Consider the following 16,849-nt stretch of genomic DNA (forward strand, 5'->3'; position numbering starts at 1 on the left):
ATAAATAAAAATAAAATAAAAGTGTGAGAAAGATACAATGTTAATAGAATGTTTTACCATCTACATTTTGGTTCAACTTAAGGAAGATTAAAAAAATAAAAAAAATAAATATATGTACATATATTTTGGGGCCACTGGGGTTTTAATGCAGGACTTGCTTGATAGATCAGAGCCCAACTGTTGAGCCATGCTCCTAGCTTTCTTTTGTGCTGGTTATGTTTGACATAACTGGTTATGTTTTATATGCTACTTGTCTGGACATGCACCTGCACTGTTATCCACTTGTTTCAGGCTTTTCACTGCTAGGATGACAGGTAAGCATCATAACATCTGCTTTCTTTCTTTGAGATGGGTGTTGTGGACACTGGAACCATGAAGCTTCCCATCTCTGACTTCCATCTAATTTGGGATAGCAGACAAGTGTCACAGTGCCCAGTTATGGACTGAGAAGGGGTCTTGTGAGCTTTTCTGCCTTGGCTTGCCATGAGCTATAATCTTTTTCTTAGCCTGCTAAGTAGCTAGGATTACAGGTATAAGTCATGACACCCGTTTAAGAAGATTTATATTTGGTTAAGAAAATAGCTCTAATTTACAATAGAACAAAACCTAGATACTTAAGGCCATATAGAATGATGCTAAATGAAAGGACTTCCAGGATATAGAAACAAAAGCCACATAATGAGTGATTGTTGTCCTTCATGTACTATGTTATCTCTCATCTCTTTTGCTGTACCTTGGTTATCTCATATTGTTACAATATTTCACCTGATTATCTGATATATTGTATATATGCGTATTTGTTTATTTGAAGTCAGATAGGGAAGGGAGGAAAACAAGATGAAGGGCGGGGGTTGGGGGAGGGAAATGGGAGAAAGAGTATCAATGTATGTGAAGTTATGCACCTTCTATCTGGTGAATATAATGTAACCCTTCTCTTAATTACAATAAAAAATACATGAGAAAATAAAATAATTAAAAAAAAGAAAATAACTCTAATAAGATATTTAGCGGGTTTTTTGCAATCATCTATATTGGACTGTATTATAAAATATAAATGAGGAAATTGTATGGGCTTATTTATTTTAAGAGTACTTAAAAAATAACGCTACAGTCACATACCTGTGCGGATCATCTGGATCACAATTAGGAAGAAACTGGGTGATTGCTTCTGCTACTTCTTCATTTGATAAAACATCCCAGAGTCCATCAGTGGCCAGAATTAGCACATCATCAGCTCCGTGATCATATTTGGAGAGATCATAGACTCTTACCTGAAAAAAAAAACAGGAATATTACTGTTTCAGAAATAGCACCTTCAGTTTTATGTGAATTAGAAATCTAATTCTAATTCCTCCTGCTTGTTTCTGTCCAGTCTAGAGGTCTCCATGGATGCACTACTGATTCTACAGGGAGCTCTGTGACAAGGACAGTCTCCTTTGGAGTCTTGCTGTATAGACCTATGGGAACAATCATAGCTATAAATGAGTCTAAGAAGAGGGCTTAATAATTGTAAGAAAGAAATCAACTGAAATTTGAAGGTCTGAAATGTAGATTGAATGCTGTCATCCTAGTGGATATTGTGCTAGCCAAAGGATCATTCAACTAAGGCCACCAACTAAGGGCCTATCCTCTGCCAATCTCTATGAACACAAAGATGAATTATAAATCCCTTGCTGCAGATGATCTCTCAGTCCCTGGGAGAAACAAAGCTAGACTTCAATAACAGCTCCACAAGTATTTGTCTAGAACGAAGGAGACACACTTTACTTAATGTGCTCATTTTTACCCTGTGGTTCAAGGAACAAGGTTCCCTCATAAGGACAGGAATCTGATCTGACACTTGGGTTTGATGAGCCTCAACACAGATTTCAAAGGACGCATGCTCAGTTTTAACCTCCAAAATGTGTTTTTGTCTGGACAAACTTTTAAGTTTCCCATCACCTCTAGAGCCCTGAAAGATCTGGATATTTCAGCATCTACCTAGGCCCCTTAAAAAAGGATCTGAGCCTAATACAAGTCAATCTCATAGTTGGGTGCTGGTGGACTGTAGCACTGAAATCACTGGGCTTATGGTTGGAAGCTGGCCTGGATAGAAAGGTTCGCAAGATACTTTCTCAGTGGCACACGACTGTTATCCTAACAAAGGCAAGTCAGGCGCAGGCACAAGCCTGGGAAGGAAGGGAAGCCCTTTCTCAAAACTTACTAGCAGAAAATAGGGTTGGATCTAGTTAGAGTACATGCTTAGCCAGCAGGCCTGGAGTTCAAGTCACTATACCGACATGAAAAAAAGAAGGAGAAAGAAAGAAAAAGGAAAGAAAAAAAGAAAAAAGACAGGAGGAATAAAAGAAGAGAAGAGAAAAGAAAAGAAAGACTTCATTTAGTCTACAGTATAGTTCTATATCCACGTTCCCCTACTTCAGGACTGGGAGAGGGAGGGAGGAATGGAGTTTCACTGCTGCTATGGCAGTGTATATACTGATTTGGCAGTATAGCCCATGCCTACACCACTCAGGGAACTAGGGACTTAGGTTAATCCAATCAGCCACTTCATTCTTCTATCCTATTTTCTAAAAGCAAGAGCAGATGAAAGCTATAGCTGGGGCAGGGGGAAGAGGACAGAAGCGAGGCAAGAGGCAGAAAATAATAAATGCCTAGCCTCAGATTCTTGGTAAACAATGAATGCCTATCCACAGATTCTTGGTCACTAAGCTCCAAAGAAAAATGGCCACCAGGTTTTCTGTGATAAGAATTAGCTAATGAGGCCGGGAGTTTGGCCTAGTGGTAGAGTGCTTGCCTAGCATGCACGAAGACCCTCGGTACCTCATACATAGAAAAAAACCGGGAGTGGTGTTGAGGCTCAGGTGGTAGAGCTCTAGCCTTGAGAAAGTCTAAGGACAGTGCTCAGGCCCTGAGCCCAAGCCCAGGACCGGCAAAAAAAAAAAAAAAAAAAAAAAAAGAATTAGCTAATGGCCCAGTACACGAACCACTCCCAGGGGAAGAGCACCCAGAGATGCATGGTACTGCCTTTTAACATCTTCTTTTCCACTAAGAATACACTTCCATTCTGGAGAAGACCCTGAGTGTCCAGAGCCAAATAGCTGGGACAGAGACTAAGGAAGACAGGCAAGTTCCTAATGCCAGAACTCTATTCAGAAACTACTAAACAATGTCTGATTTTCCCAACGGGGAAGCAAAGTCCCTTTGCCTTATTTTTGAAGGCAGCTGGGTATGGGAGCAGTGCTTTCTCAAGTGTTAAATATGCACACGTGCAGCCGGGAATCCCATTACCATGTGTATTTTACTTAGTTCTGAGGTGAGGGTTGATGCCAGTGCTGCAGCTCAATGGTACATCCTTTAGCAATGCTATAGAAGGTTCTTACTGGGCCAAGTTTGCAGAAGAAGGAAATGGAGGGCCTTGTGTACTCTCAAAACCACACAGGCGGTTCCCTCGGGCTATGGAAAAGATGGCAAAAGTCACTGCTGGCATTCCAACTTTCAAGTCCTGGCGCACTGGGTTACTGTGTCCAGTTGTTTAATAACTGTTTAAGAAAAGATTGCCAGCTTCCTACCAAGGCATAGCTATTAGAAATTTCTGTTGCGCTTCAGTGAATCTTGAGAAAAAGGAGGTGGGGAGATGGGTGTCAGGTACCCCGATCTTAACATTGGAAACTAAATAGTATACTCTACTCCTCTTTAGGGCCTGCTAAAAGAAGTTTTGGGCAAGGCAAGTGTGGTGGGACAAGCCAGTAGTGCTTGTGATTCTAGCTCTGTGGGAGGTTAATACAGGAGGGATGGAGGCCTGAGGCTGATTGGAAGCAAACATGAGACATCCTAACTGAAAAATACATGAAAGGACTGGGGCTGTAGCTCAAGAGTAAGGCCTTTCCAAAGGAGGAGTTTCCAGGTCTGATGAAAACATCCAGCTCATTTTTAGGACTTGTCCCATGAGTAGAGAGCCAAAATCTCTGAAATGTTTTCTGCTGACCTAAGAAACATGAGAGGTTGAGTGCCTCGGGCTGACATTGTCCAGTCCAGGACTCAAATGGAAATCTGGCCCACAGAGTCACAGGGACTCATACAAACCTGGTGGAAAACACTACTCTTCAATTCCATCAGTAAATGGAATCCCTCCATCCCTAATTCTAGTCACATTTCCACTCACAGCTCACCAATGCAGTTTCATTAGTGAACCTGAAAATCCCTTTCAATACCATTTTCCACGTAATTTTTATGTGAATAATAAAAAGCTAGTAGCAACCCCATTCCCTGAGGCACTCTTCAATTAACATCCTTTTAGGTTTTTATTGCTACCCTTTGTTTCCTGCCCTTTAGCCAATTTCCAGAGGACTCTGCCAACTTTCCACTTACCACTCCTGTCTTATACATTAACCTATGATGCAGAAGCTTTTGTGAAAATGCTTTCAGGAAAACTGGACTGCCATGCAAGTCATCATCCCTCCACTCCAGCAGTAGGGTCTTCATAGGGCTCCAGGGGGCTCTGGAGTCCTGGCTTCCCTGCCTGGAGCTGCTGTTGGCCTTCCTCAGTCAGACCACTCGCTTCCCCAAAGTTCCCTTGAAATAGCGTCTCTTACGTCACATTAAGAGTGCCGAGGCTCTCTGAGACTTGAACATTTGGAAGAGTATCTGCAGGTCCGGCACGGGAAGAGTGCATATCATCCTGTGGGAAGGGCACTGGAGCATGTGGTAAGCACCTCTAATGCTTTCTTTCCTGATTCCTATCTGCCAAGAAAGGGAGGGAAAGGCCACAAGAATCCCCAGATGTCTTGCTGCTCTTTATAACAATATACAGATGATACTGGACTTCTAATTGGATTATGTCCCAATGAACCCACTGTTGAGTTGAAAATTTGCAGGTCAAATACATCGACCTTGAACATCATGGCTCAGCCACACAGTACTGTGAAGAACATCAGTCATTTCTCCTCGTGAAAGAGTGGCTGGGCGGAAGCTCTGGCTTTGTGTTGCTGCTCAGTTGGCCCAGAGGGAGGATGAGGATCCTACTGCGTAGTGCCAGCCTAGGAAAACATCAGAACTCAAAACATGCTTCCTACTATGTATCGATTTTATGCTTTCACAAAACAACAGCAGCAAAAAATCCTAAGTCAGATCAGTTGGGTTTCTGATTCAGCTAAGAAGGGCTGGAGCCTCTTGGATCTCCTGCCTTTATTCTGTGTTTATTGAGCACTTGCTATATGCTAAGCCCTTGGGGACAGTAAACAAAAGTGAAAGTGACAGTCTCTCAAGTGTTCTAAGTGGCTAACAGGATGTCTCTGGGATGTTGGCTTTGGAACATGTCAGGGCATTTCCTGAAGGTCCCTTTTTGCAGATTCCCTTTGAGCACCTGGATTACTAGGGTATGGACACAGTGTTAGACTGGTGGTAAAGAAGTGGGGCTAAAACAGGTGATGCCACTGTATGCAGCCACAGAAATTGTGAGGGCCACCAAAGAATACTTTTGTCTTTTTCCTAACATTCTGCAGGCAAATTTCTTTTTTATTTTTATTGTAATGCATAGAGGGGTTACAGTCATATTTGCCAGATAGCAGGCACATTACTTTTCACGCATTGATACCCCTTATTTTGTTCCCCCCACTCCCTCTCAATCATCTTGTTTCCCCTTCCCTTTCCTATTTCAAATAAACATATATACAATATATCAGATAACAAGGTAGGATACTGTAACAATATGAGATTAACCAAAGGGCAACAAAAGAGAAGACAAATAACATAGTACATAAGAACAACAATCATTCAAAATAAAGCTCTTGTTTCCACATCCTGGAGATCCTTTCATTTAGCCTCATCCGATATGGCCTTATTTTTTTTTTTTTTTGTTTTGTTTTGTTTTTTTGCCAGTCCTGGGCTTGAGCTCAGGGCCTGAGCACTGTCCTTGGACTTTCTCAAGGCTAGAGCTCTACCACTTGAGCCTCAGCACCACTTCTGGCTTTTTTCTATGTATGTGGTACCGAGGAATCGAACCCGGGTCTTCATGCATGCTAGGCAAGCACTTTAACCACTAGGCCAAACTCCCGGCCCCCCGATATGGCCTTATGTATCTAGGTTTTGTGCTATTGTAATTGCAGGTAAAATTCTTGAAGTCCACTAATAGATGTATATCTACATTCATCTGTATGCTCCTTCTATAAGACTTACTATTCTGAAATTTTAATATTGCTTAAGGATTATATGGGTCCTGTTTAACCAAATTAACATTCAGTAATCCCACTCTTAAAAATTTTAGCTGTATGCCTGATTGGGGTCAAGCATCAGTGTGAACAAAAACCCCAGGTAATTCAATGCAAATGCTGAGGGCATCTCCCTTTGAAAGATTAGTCATAGTGGTGTTTGCCTAGAACTCCAGCCATTCATGAGACAGAAGAAATAAAGCTTGAAGCTAGCTGGAACACAGTTAGTTCAAGAGCCTATGTGAAAAACAAACTAAAAGCAAAAATGGACTGGGAATGTGGCACAAGTGGTAGAGTACTGGCCTGTTCAAGGTCCTAAGTTCAAGGCCCAGTGTCGCAGAGAAGGAAAGAAAGAGAAAAAAGAAGGGAGCAAGGGAAGAAAGGAGGGAGAAAAAAAAGGAAAGAAACAAGGAGGCAAAAAAAGAAGGAAGGAATGAAGGGAGGGAGGGAAGAAAAAAAGGAGGGAGGGAAGGAAGGAGTAATGGTTTTCCAGGTCCTATTTGTTTCTGAATGTAGCTTAACACTTTATTTTTATTTATTTATTTATGTATGTCATGGGGCTTGAACTCTGGGCCTGGGTGCTGTCCCTAAGCTCTTCAGCTCAAGGCTAGCACCCTACCCTTAAGCCAAGCCCCACTTCTAGAGGTTAATTAGAGATAAGAGTCTCAGGTCCTTTTGTTCCTGGCTGGCTTTTTCCCTGGATCCTCAGATCTCAGCCTCCCGCGTAGCTAGCACTTTATAAGGACTGTACAATCAGAGGAAACATTTCTCTTGTGGGATATTTGCCTGTCCAGTAAACCATGACCCTGAAGGCAGTCAGTTGACTTATATTCTTCCAAAGACTCAACTTCTGGTTGAGCCCATTGTCCATTTCTCCAATGGGCCTACAACTATCTTTCATGAGAATGCTCCAGGGTGTACTTTCTGTGATTAAAAAAATAAACATAAATAAGGGAAGAAAGGGAGAAGAAAAACAAATTGAGAAGATTCAAATAGTATTGAAAATGTACTGTGCTCACAGGTAGCAGCAGTAACCCATGCTTCCCCTTTCCTCCCATCCTCAGGGTGGCTGCCGAATTATTGTTAGAGAACAGGAGTGAGTTGAGGGGCAAATAAGATCCTGGTTAACGTGTCTGAACAAGCCAGTGCTGACTGCTCCCAGGGCTCCCAGCTAACAGCACTTAGAGACACTCCTGATGTCATCACTGGCACCTGCTTTGGACAGGAGCTTGTAAAAGCACCTCCAATGTGCACTGGACTGCACAGTGTTGTCAGATCCGGGCTTCCATCTGTCCTAGTATCGATGATATTCTGGCGGCACGTAAAAAGAAAGATGGTATTGTGACTTCAAGTTACTTTCATAAAACAATTCATCAGTTTTTTGTGTTTCTGACTGCTCCTTTGGGATGTCCTCAAAGCTCTTTCAACCTCATCTGTTTGGCAAATTTCTCCAGTCTTTTCTCCCTTTACAGTACTCGGTATAGGACAATGTGCTCCTGAAGCTCAGGCTAGGTTTTGTGGCAGAGAAAAAGAAAGAAAAGGCTTTGCTTCCAGCTTTGGAACTTGAGACAAGCTATATTCTCTCTCATTCTTCCCCCCCCCCCCCGCCCCTCTCCTTCCTCCCTCCCTTTCCCTCTCTCTGTGTTGGTACTAGGGCTTGACTCAGGGCCTGGGTATTGTCCCTTAGCTTTTTCACTCAAAGCTGATGCTCTACCACTTGAAACACAGTTCCACATTCCGCTTTTAACTTTTTAAATAGTTGATTGAGATGAGTCTCACAGACTTTCCTGCCCAGGTAGGTTTCAAACTGTGATCTTTAGATCTCAGCTTCCTGAGTAGCTAGGATTACAGGCATGAGACACTAGTACCTGAATACCAGTCTGGTTTTTAGTCTTATGATCATTCTTCCTTCTAAGGTTATCTTGAGTGGTTAAGGGAATTGTTTTAAAACAGGATTTGCCTTGCTATCATTCAAAGATAATTACTCTTTTTTATCATTCAAAGATATTACTCTTTCAGAAAGATTCAAGATGTTCAGCTTGTTTATACATTCTTTACCTGCCCATGATTATACTCTTGTGTATACAAGCATGCTCTGCTTCACTTACTGTAACACAGCTATAGAAAACACACTATCACATTTACCCATGACCTATGTACCAATTCTTATCAATTGGCCAGATCAAGAGAGCACAAAATAGAACAAAACATGTTTTGGCTTACAGTACACACAAGAAAATCATATCAAGAAGTAGAAGATTTTACAAGTTAAGATGTTTTCATGGAAGAGAACAAGAGTCCCCCCAAAATAGTCAGTTTCCTGTTGTGAGAGTGGACACTGGTAATCTCTGACTGTAAAGGTTTCCAGGAGCCAATAGAGAAGAACCATAATATTTATTGAGCACTTCTGACCATCCATCAGACCTCAGACCAGGTAAGATCATTGGATCTTATTGCTTTTTCCAATAAAATACTAGTGTAAATCTTTTTCTTTAAGGAAGAGGAAAAGCAGGTTAAAACGACTTACATAGTCAGGCACTGGTGGCTCATGCTATAATCCTAGCTACTCAGGAGGCTGAGATCTGAGGAGTGCAGTTCAAAACCAGTCCAGGAAGGTAGAAAAGTCTGTAAAACTCTTATCTCCAATTTAGAAATGGTTAGTCCTGTGGCTCAACATGGTAGAGAGCACTAGCCTTGAGCTAAAGAGCTGAGGGACAGAGCCCAAGCCCTGAGTATAAACCCTATAACTTACATAAATTAGTAAGTGAATTAATAAATAAATAAAATTATATGTAAGGTTCACACTACTGTTTTGGGGTATGGGTGTCTTAGAGTCTAAGCTCTTTGTCCTTTTTAAATAGGTTGTTGCAGATTTAAACAAAAAAGTTATTGAGGTTTTTAAAAATTCCTTGAAATGAGCTACATGAGCAATCTAGAGTTACAAAATAAAAAAAAAAACCCACAAAAAAACTGCTGATAAGAATCCAGAAAACTCAGAAGAGAAAAATGAAACAAGGAACTTTAGGTTCCTTCTGCAAGGGCAAGAAGAAAGGATGGTGACGGGAACTGGCTCTGGAATCATCCTTAGGCAGAAAAAGGCCTTGTTCTTCCAAGAGCCCAAACTGGGGCTAAAGACAACACAGACTTCGACTGGAGGCTGGAAAGAAGAGTGAAACGAAGACAAGCTCTAGACTATAGAGGGCCTGTCACAGGCCCAAAAGGGGCGTGGATCAGACATCTGGAAATCCAGGCGGCAGGCCTGTGCTAAGCTGCCTGGGTGAGTAATAGGACACGTTGTATGTGCTGGACTGGAGGTGGAAGAATTGTGAGGGAAGAGGGAAATGTGGAGGGCCTGGGCCCTAGTGCCTGCGAGTTAACAAATCCTTTCCTTCTCCACTCGAATCCTTTCAGGATGGGCTTTAAAAAAAAAGAAAAAGTGGAATAGTGAGCTGTATAAGCAAGAAGACTGAGACGAAGCTGGGCATATTTTCCTTCCTGCTACAGGAGGGGCTCACGCTGGGGCTGTCACACAGAGAAAATAAGGTGCTACGGACCAGAGTAGAAATGTCTCACTGTAGCTTGTAGCCAATAGGCCTAAGCTCCTATGGCAGGGCCTCCTGTGGAATTTAGGTCTTGGCCAGAACTCCCTGCCTTCGACCCCAGAAGGTCTGGGGGAGGCTTAACAAACCTGGCGGCTGCTCTTTGGGTTTGGCAAACTAAAGATTTTTCCAGCGCCTTGTGTTCAGTGAAACCGAAAATGTGTTTGGCTAAGAAACCCTTCTCTAATTTTTAAACCCCTGTGCATTTTTTATGCAAATTTGATCCACATGTTTTTGATTTATTTATATTGAAGTCATCAAATCAAATTAGGAACTACAATGATGAATGGGAACAATGCTAATTTCCAAGAAGGTTTTTGAGTCCTTTTTCTTAGAACTAAATCACATTTCCTCACCCACCCCCCTCAACCGTTAAAATTACCAGACTGAGCTGGATTTGAAAGTTAGAACCCCAAATGTGAAATAAAGATCCAGGCTTGGCAAAGACAAAGCCAAGTGGGGGAATGTTCTTAGGAAGTCGCAGTTAGAAAGTGAGGGCGGGGTGTGCAGGGTGGGGGGTATAATGAAGATAGGGAGGAAGCCTGTTATTCTTCATTAGATGGCTGAAATAAATTAACCTGGCTTTCAGCAGTCCTACAGAACCCTCTAACCATTTCCCTTAAATATGAACTCACCACACCCCCTCAGGCAAAGGCATCTTAGCCTCCAGGATGGGGCTGTGAGTATATGCAGAACCTATGGGGGGAGGGTTGGGTGCCAAACCTATCTTCTCTCTTCTGCTCTTTTCCATAAAAGCCTGTTCATGCTGTTCCTCTCCTCTTCTAATGGTACTCCCCCTTCCCCTCTCTTCCTGGCTCTGGCTAAGTCCTTTCCATCTGGAAGCATTTAAAATGTGCAACAATTTTTAATCCCATGCAAGGTATCTTAAGATATATACTACATAACCATTAAGATAAATTACATGTACATAATCATATTTTGCACAATTCTGTTTGGCTTAGGCTTGCACACACATAAAGACCATTACTGTCTTTTCCAATTACCCTCCCTACTATATCATTTTCCTCAACCTTAGTCTGTACCAGGTTGCTACTATCGTACAAGCTTAGGGGGTTATTTTACTTCTCTGAGTTGCAATTTCCTCATCTGTATACTTTCAGATGGGTATAGTAGCTATACTTCACTCCAGAGATAAGAATATTAAATGAGATCCTGCATATAAACATTTCTGTGTGTTAGATTAGGGAATTGGATTTTTGGAGGAAGAAACAAATTTTAGGACTAATTGCCTAGTGTGGTGATTCTGGCTAATAGTACTGTATTAATAGATTGCTAAATTGTTATGAGTATATTTTTAGAGTTGGTCTATTCCTATGGTCAATAGTAGCAGAGTGATTAGATCTAAAAATATAACTTGCATAGAGAATTTTGTCAGTCCTGGGGTCTGAACTCTACCTGGGTGTTGTCCCTGACCAATTCAGCTCAAGGCTACCACCCTGCCCTTGAGCTAAGCCCCACTTCCTGTTTTCTTTTTCTTTTTTTTTTTTCTGAAAAGACTACTTATTTATTCTTCTTTTAAAATTATTGTTCATTTCCTCTCATGTAGTCTTTTTTTTATTGTAATTAGTAAAAGGGATACATGATATTTGCCAGATAGAAGGTGCATTAATTCACATACATTAATACCACTTCCTGTTTTCTAGAGGTTAATTAGAGATAAGAGTCTCAGGTTCTTTTGTGCCTGGGCTGGCTTTGAACCTTGATCCTCAGATCTCAGCCTCCTGAGTAGCTAGGATTACAGGCAGGAGTCACCATGCCTACTGAACTTTTCTTTATATATATATATATATATATATATATAATCTCACATATATACATATACATTTATATATACATGCACATAGAAGTGTATATATGTGTGTATGGAAAATAAGAGAGAAATTTTATGTTTTCTTGAAAGAGCAAAATGTCTAATTAATGTTTGCTGTAATACTAGGAAACTTCTGGAAAATAGGTAAAGGTACCACTAACATGCTTTCCCCCATGGGAGAGGGTAGAGAATGAATCCGATGACAAATAGGTCTCCTAAGTGTTTGAAGTTCAGAGTTTGATATACTTTTAGCACTAGTTCCTCAGAATAGAAAGACAGGAGCTCATCAGCTTCTGGGGGTCCTTGAACATCTCTATATAGCACTGGTTTTAGTGATACAGAACCAGCCAGAGAATGCCTGTGTACACTTTAGACAAGCTGTTACTATATCTATCAAGCTGACCTCATTTGAGATCCTAGGGTTCATGCATAATGTTCACTTGAGATTTTCTTTTCTTTTTTTTGTCTCAGTGACTGTTAGCACTTTAGCCAAATATATTTTGCATGCCAGTTCAAGCTTGGAAGGACTCTCAAGGAACTATTCCTGCTCACAAAACCTACCAAAAAATGGGCTAGGTGGTTGGCTAGGCCCATACAAGACACTGAAGAGGATGGACATATGATGTAAAGGTAGAAATCGTTAGGCTGGGATGTTGTGTATGAGTTATATGGTCTTATATGAAAGGTGAGCTGGGCTACTCAGGCTCCTGTCTAAAAATATAGATATGAGAGAATATGAAACTGGGTTGGTTGACTGGGAGTAGAGATAAGGAATGAGGCTGCCTTCAGTAATGGCAAAACTCCCTTATAAAGTCTGTCACACTCCAGTGTTAGCTCTGCAGGACTGCTTTGATTCCCATAAAGCCTGGCTTCTCAAAGATTCTTTTATAAATAATATAAACATTTCCTACAATGAAAACATCTCCCTGTTGTATATGTGTGTTATCATGAATAGACTTCAGCTTTCTCCAATGGAAAGAGATTATATCAAGAATGTACATATGGAGCTGAGTACAAGGACTTGTCTCTTTACTACCAGTTAATTGGAAGTCTGAAAAAGGAGTATTATGAGTTCAAGGCCAGTCTGGGAAATGCAACAAAGTCCCATCCCAAGGCTAGCCTGGGCTGGCAGTATAGACCAGTGGCACAGTGTGCAAGATTCAATTGCACCAAATGAACAACCTACAGAAATAAACATTCCAAACCCAGCACTTACACACAGATGGACGTATTTCTAAACATTCTGGGCACTTCCAGTGTAAAGGCTAGTTTTGTGTGTATGTGCTTGTCCTGGGGCTTGAACTCAGAGCCTAGGCGCTGTACTTAAGTGTTTTTTGCTGAAGGCTAGTGCTCTACCACTTGAGCCACAGCTCTACTTCTGGTTTTTTTGTCTTTTTTTTTTTTTTTTGGAGATGGGAGTCTCATGGACTTTTCTGCTTAGTCTGGCTTTGAACTGCAATCATCAGATCTCAGCCTCATAAGCAGCTAGGATTAGAGGCATAAGCAGCCCCTGGGACCCAACTTAAAGCATAGTTTTAGTGATTAGTTTCACAGCATGGCAAACACCACTGGTTTCTCACTGGGCCCTCTTTCACTCCCATATACTAAAAACTGGAGGAAATTAAATTGTTTTTTTTTTTTTTTGCCAGTCCTGAGCACTGTCTGTGGGCTTTCTCAAGGCTAGAGCTCTACCACTTGAGCCACAGTATGGCTTTTCTATGTATGTGGTACTGAGGAATTGAACCGTGGTTTTTGTGCATGCTATGCAAGCACTCTATCACTAGGCCAAACTCCCAGCCCAAAGGTTTTTGTTTTTTTGTGTTTTTTTGTCCCTCCTAACCTCCTTTGCAGTGATGGAACATCCTGAGAAACAATTGTGGTTGATGAGATGCAAGAGATGTTGAGATGAAGGCAGTCCCTTCCTATCGTCTATGAAAATGCTGTGCTTGAAGCTCCTGCCATCATTTACAGACATGAAGGGAAAGTCAGAAAAAAATAGAATGCTACTGTTAAGGATCTAATTCAATATACATGATCCCAGAAACCTGTTTTTTTTAAAAGCAAAATATAGAAGACTAACATGTTGTTTTCAATTTTTCTCAAAAAAAAGACTGAATGACAGAAACATCCAGGTAAATAAAATCTAATGAAAAGATAAAGCATACATAAATGACTAACATATGACAGTGGAGTCAGGAGTAGGCAATGGTACTGCTTCTCTCTGGGGGAGAAGGAAGTCAGGAAAGTCCACACAGGAGAAATATATGACCACACCAGAGAGGAAAAAGAATTGGATGTTTCGGGATGAGGAGGGAGGGAATTCTTGGCAGCAGAAATAGTTTCATGCAAATAGGAAAAATGGGAGGTCATGTACAGGAAGAAGTTCATCTGGCTAGCACAGGGGAGGGAAGGCCAGATTAGCACACTGGACAGAATTAGAAGCCTTCTATGGTAATTAAAAGAGCAAGTCTTTATTCCCCAAGCCATGAGGGACCACTGAAGACTCCTGCGCAATTAGAAGTCAGAGTAGTTTTGGGGGGGAACAGCTCACTTGATGGACGTGTGTGGGATAGACTGAAGGCGATGGAGATGACCATGAGAAGGCTGTGCAGCTCTCTGGAGAGAAAGGTATGAACCGAGATAGTCCAAGGTGGGAAGGAGCACAGGGAAGGGAGGACATGTGGTCTGGACATGGAATGTGAGGAAGGGAAGGCACATGAAGAGATCACGCTATTGTAGGAAATGTAGATAGAAGCTCATGGGTTACCTCCGGAGCTGAAGACAGGAATGGTTTTATGTAGATGTTGGAGTCATGCACCTTCAGGCCATGGTCCCCAAGGCCCCTGGTCACTCCAATTGTTGCCATTACCCGGGCCTAGGATTACAGAAAGAGGGTCATCAGAAACACACACAAGCAGTGAAAGCACCCTACCACATGACATCGAAGAGGAGTGAGGAAAGAGTTTCCCAATTCTTCCAGCCCATTTTTCCATGGTCTTTGCTATTACCTTAGTATTTGTTACCAGAGAAGGATCACCAAAATCACTTGTGTATTAAAGGAGTGGGTTTTCAACTACATATCCCAAGCTTATTGGGTGGCTCTTGTCTCCTCTAGGCTTTCTTTTATTGAGACTAGAGGAAGAGTGTTCAATAATTCATACTAACACAACTATGATGTCTATAGCTACTGAAATCAGGTTATACCAAATCCAGCAGCATCCATCCATCCATCCATCCATCCATCCATCCGTTCTACCTTCTATCCTTCTACCCTTCTCTATAAGTACTTGTTGAATCCCAGCTGGGTCCCCAGTCCCTGGTCCTGGAATAGGTATTAATGAGGATGTAAAGACAGAAGCATCATCAGCCCTCCCAGACCTCACCTATTTCATTTTATAGCTAGAGAAAACATTCGTTCATAATTCCATGATCTATCCTTGTACAATCCCATGAATTCTTCCTCTGTATTTAGAGGAACAAAATGGCATTAAAGCTGTAGCTACCCAAAGACTTCTGGGGCTGAGATTTCATGCCATTTTTTTTGCAGGGTGGGAAATGGTGTAAGAAATCAACACATTATAATAATGTCTACACAGTCAGCTTAAATATCTCCTGTAGTGGAATTATGATTTATCCAGTTGTTTACTGAATGTCTACTATATACAGGTAGTAAGGATATAGTAGGAGACACAAATGCCTTAAGCTTCATCTTTTCTACAAATAAACCTGGCCTCTGGGCACTGGTGGCTCATGTCTGTAATCCTAACTACTCAGGAAGCTGAGATCTGAGGGCAATAAATTGATGCCAACACTGGAAGGAATGTCCATGAGACTTATCTATGATTATCTACAAAAAGCTAGAAGTGGAGCTGTGGCTCAAGTGTTAGAGTGCTAGCCTTGAGCAGAAAAGCTCACAGACAGTATCTAGACCCTAAGTTAAAGTCCCAGCAAAGAAAGAAAGAAAGAAAGAAAGAAAGAAAGAAAGAAAGAAAGAAAGAAAGAAAGAAAGAAAGGGAGAGAGATATCCATGTTGAACTAAGTAGATGTTGGCCAAATAACATGATTAAATGATGTGGTTACATGTTGAAAGGCACATGCTCAATGGGTTATGTGAGTTTAGAGGAATTAATAAAATAATATGGAGAGAAGATTCCCCGGAGGAAGTGGCATTAGCTTATGGCCAAAGGGTGGACAGCACCAAACAGGCAGATATATGGAAAGACAGAGTGCAAGTCATGTGGGCAGAAGGTGGTCAAACGGCCTGACCCCTAGGACCAATAATACAGCCTGTGCAATGTCATGATCCAAAGGCCTGAACTTCAGTCCTTCTATTATTTGGCTAATACAGTACCTCATAGGGGCTGAAGGTGTGGGTTCACCAGTAAGGCACCTGCCCTGAATTCAGTTTCTAATACTGACACCCCCCCACCCCCCCACCAAAAACCAGAAAGTTCCTCACAGGGACAAGGATGAAGCAAATTATAGTCCAATAGTATTTTTGTCATCACCCTAGTCTTTTCAACAGGCTGCGAAGTTTGGCGCTGATTTCAGATCAGAAGTTAGGTAGCATTTATATTCCCTACATTTATATTACATTAGAGTAGAAATGAGATCTTGACATGTATATGTAATTATTTTTCTAAGGGCCAGAGTCAAATTGAGAGAGGAGCCTTCAATCCCTGGTCTGGCGGGCTGGAGAACCCTGTCCTCTGTGGGGAGGTGGATGGGCTCTCTTCTAGCTAAGGCATGTTTAGTTCTATGTGTGAATGCCCTGTCTCCTGTGGTCCTCTGCTTTCTCCCTGACTAGCTGCTTCTCTGGCTGGAAAAAGTTCAAAGGAATCTGATGTTCCTGCTAGTGACTAAAACTGTTTACAAAATATACAAGTAAGTGTTATACAAACCTGGAAATTTTTCCAGGTTTCTGGAATTTATACAACCCTGAGACTTCTGGGGTCAAGCCATGGAGTCCAGAGACAGGGGTGTGTGCTACTTTTGTCCTATGCAAAGCACCTGGCCAATTGTGTCATTGGCTTCTTTAAAAGCCACAATGTCTCCATTTGGCTGTTGTTGGCCAGGTGCTTTGCATAGGATTATCAAGCTTTAATTAACAGAAATGCTTGAGGAATATGATGTTTTGGTGAGCTGAACTTTTTTTTTAATTATTATTAAAACTGGGAAAGCCCCCAGTCCTTTAATTCCTGTTGCTGATAACC

General features: G+C 41.6%; 1 protein-coding gene across 7 annotated transcripts in view; it reads right to left on the reverse strand.

Moving 5' to 3' along the window:
- Positions 1–16,849, reverse strand: part of Ppm1h (protein phosphatase, Mg2+/Mn2+ dependent 1H) — a 199,276-nt gene that overhangs the window by 15,533 nt on the left and 166,894 nt on the right. For 4 of the 7 annotated variants that reach the window (XM_090327879.1, XM_090327900.1, XM_090327884.1 and 1 more), the window contains 2 exons: positions 14,404–14,511; positions 1,120–1,271 (listed from right to left, as the gene is read on the reverse strand). In XM_090327879.1, coding sequence (XP_090184005.1) covers positions 1,120–1,271; positions 14,404–14,511 — 260 coding nt within the window. Of the gene's footprint in view, positions 1–1,119; positions 1,272–4,378; positions 5,037–6,975; positions 7,715–12,783; positions 14,253–14,403; positions 14,512–16,849 lie in introns of those variants that run through there. The other 3 variants (XM_090327907.1, XM_090327906.1, XM_090327901.1) reach the window with 3 other exon arrangements.

Source organism: Megascapheus bottae, chromosome 2 (assembly GCF_031878675.1).
Source record: "Megascapheus bottae isolate mThoBot1 chromosome 2, mThoBot2.hap1, whole genome shotgun sequence".
In the NCBI taxonomy this organism is placed as follows: domain Eukaryota; kingdom Metazoa; phylum Chordata; class Mammalia; order Rodentia; family Geomyidae; genus Megascapheus; species Megascapheus bottae.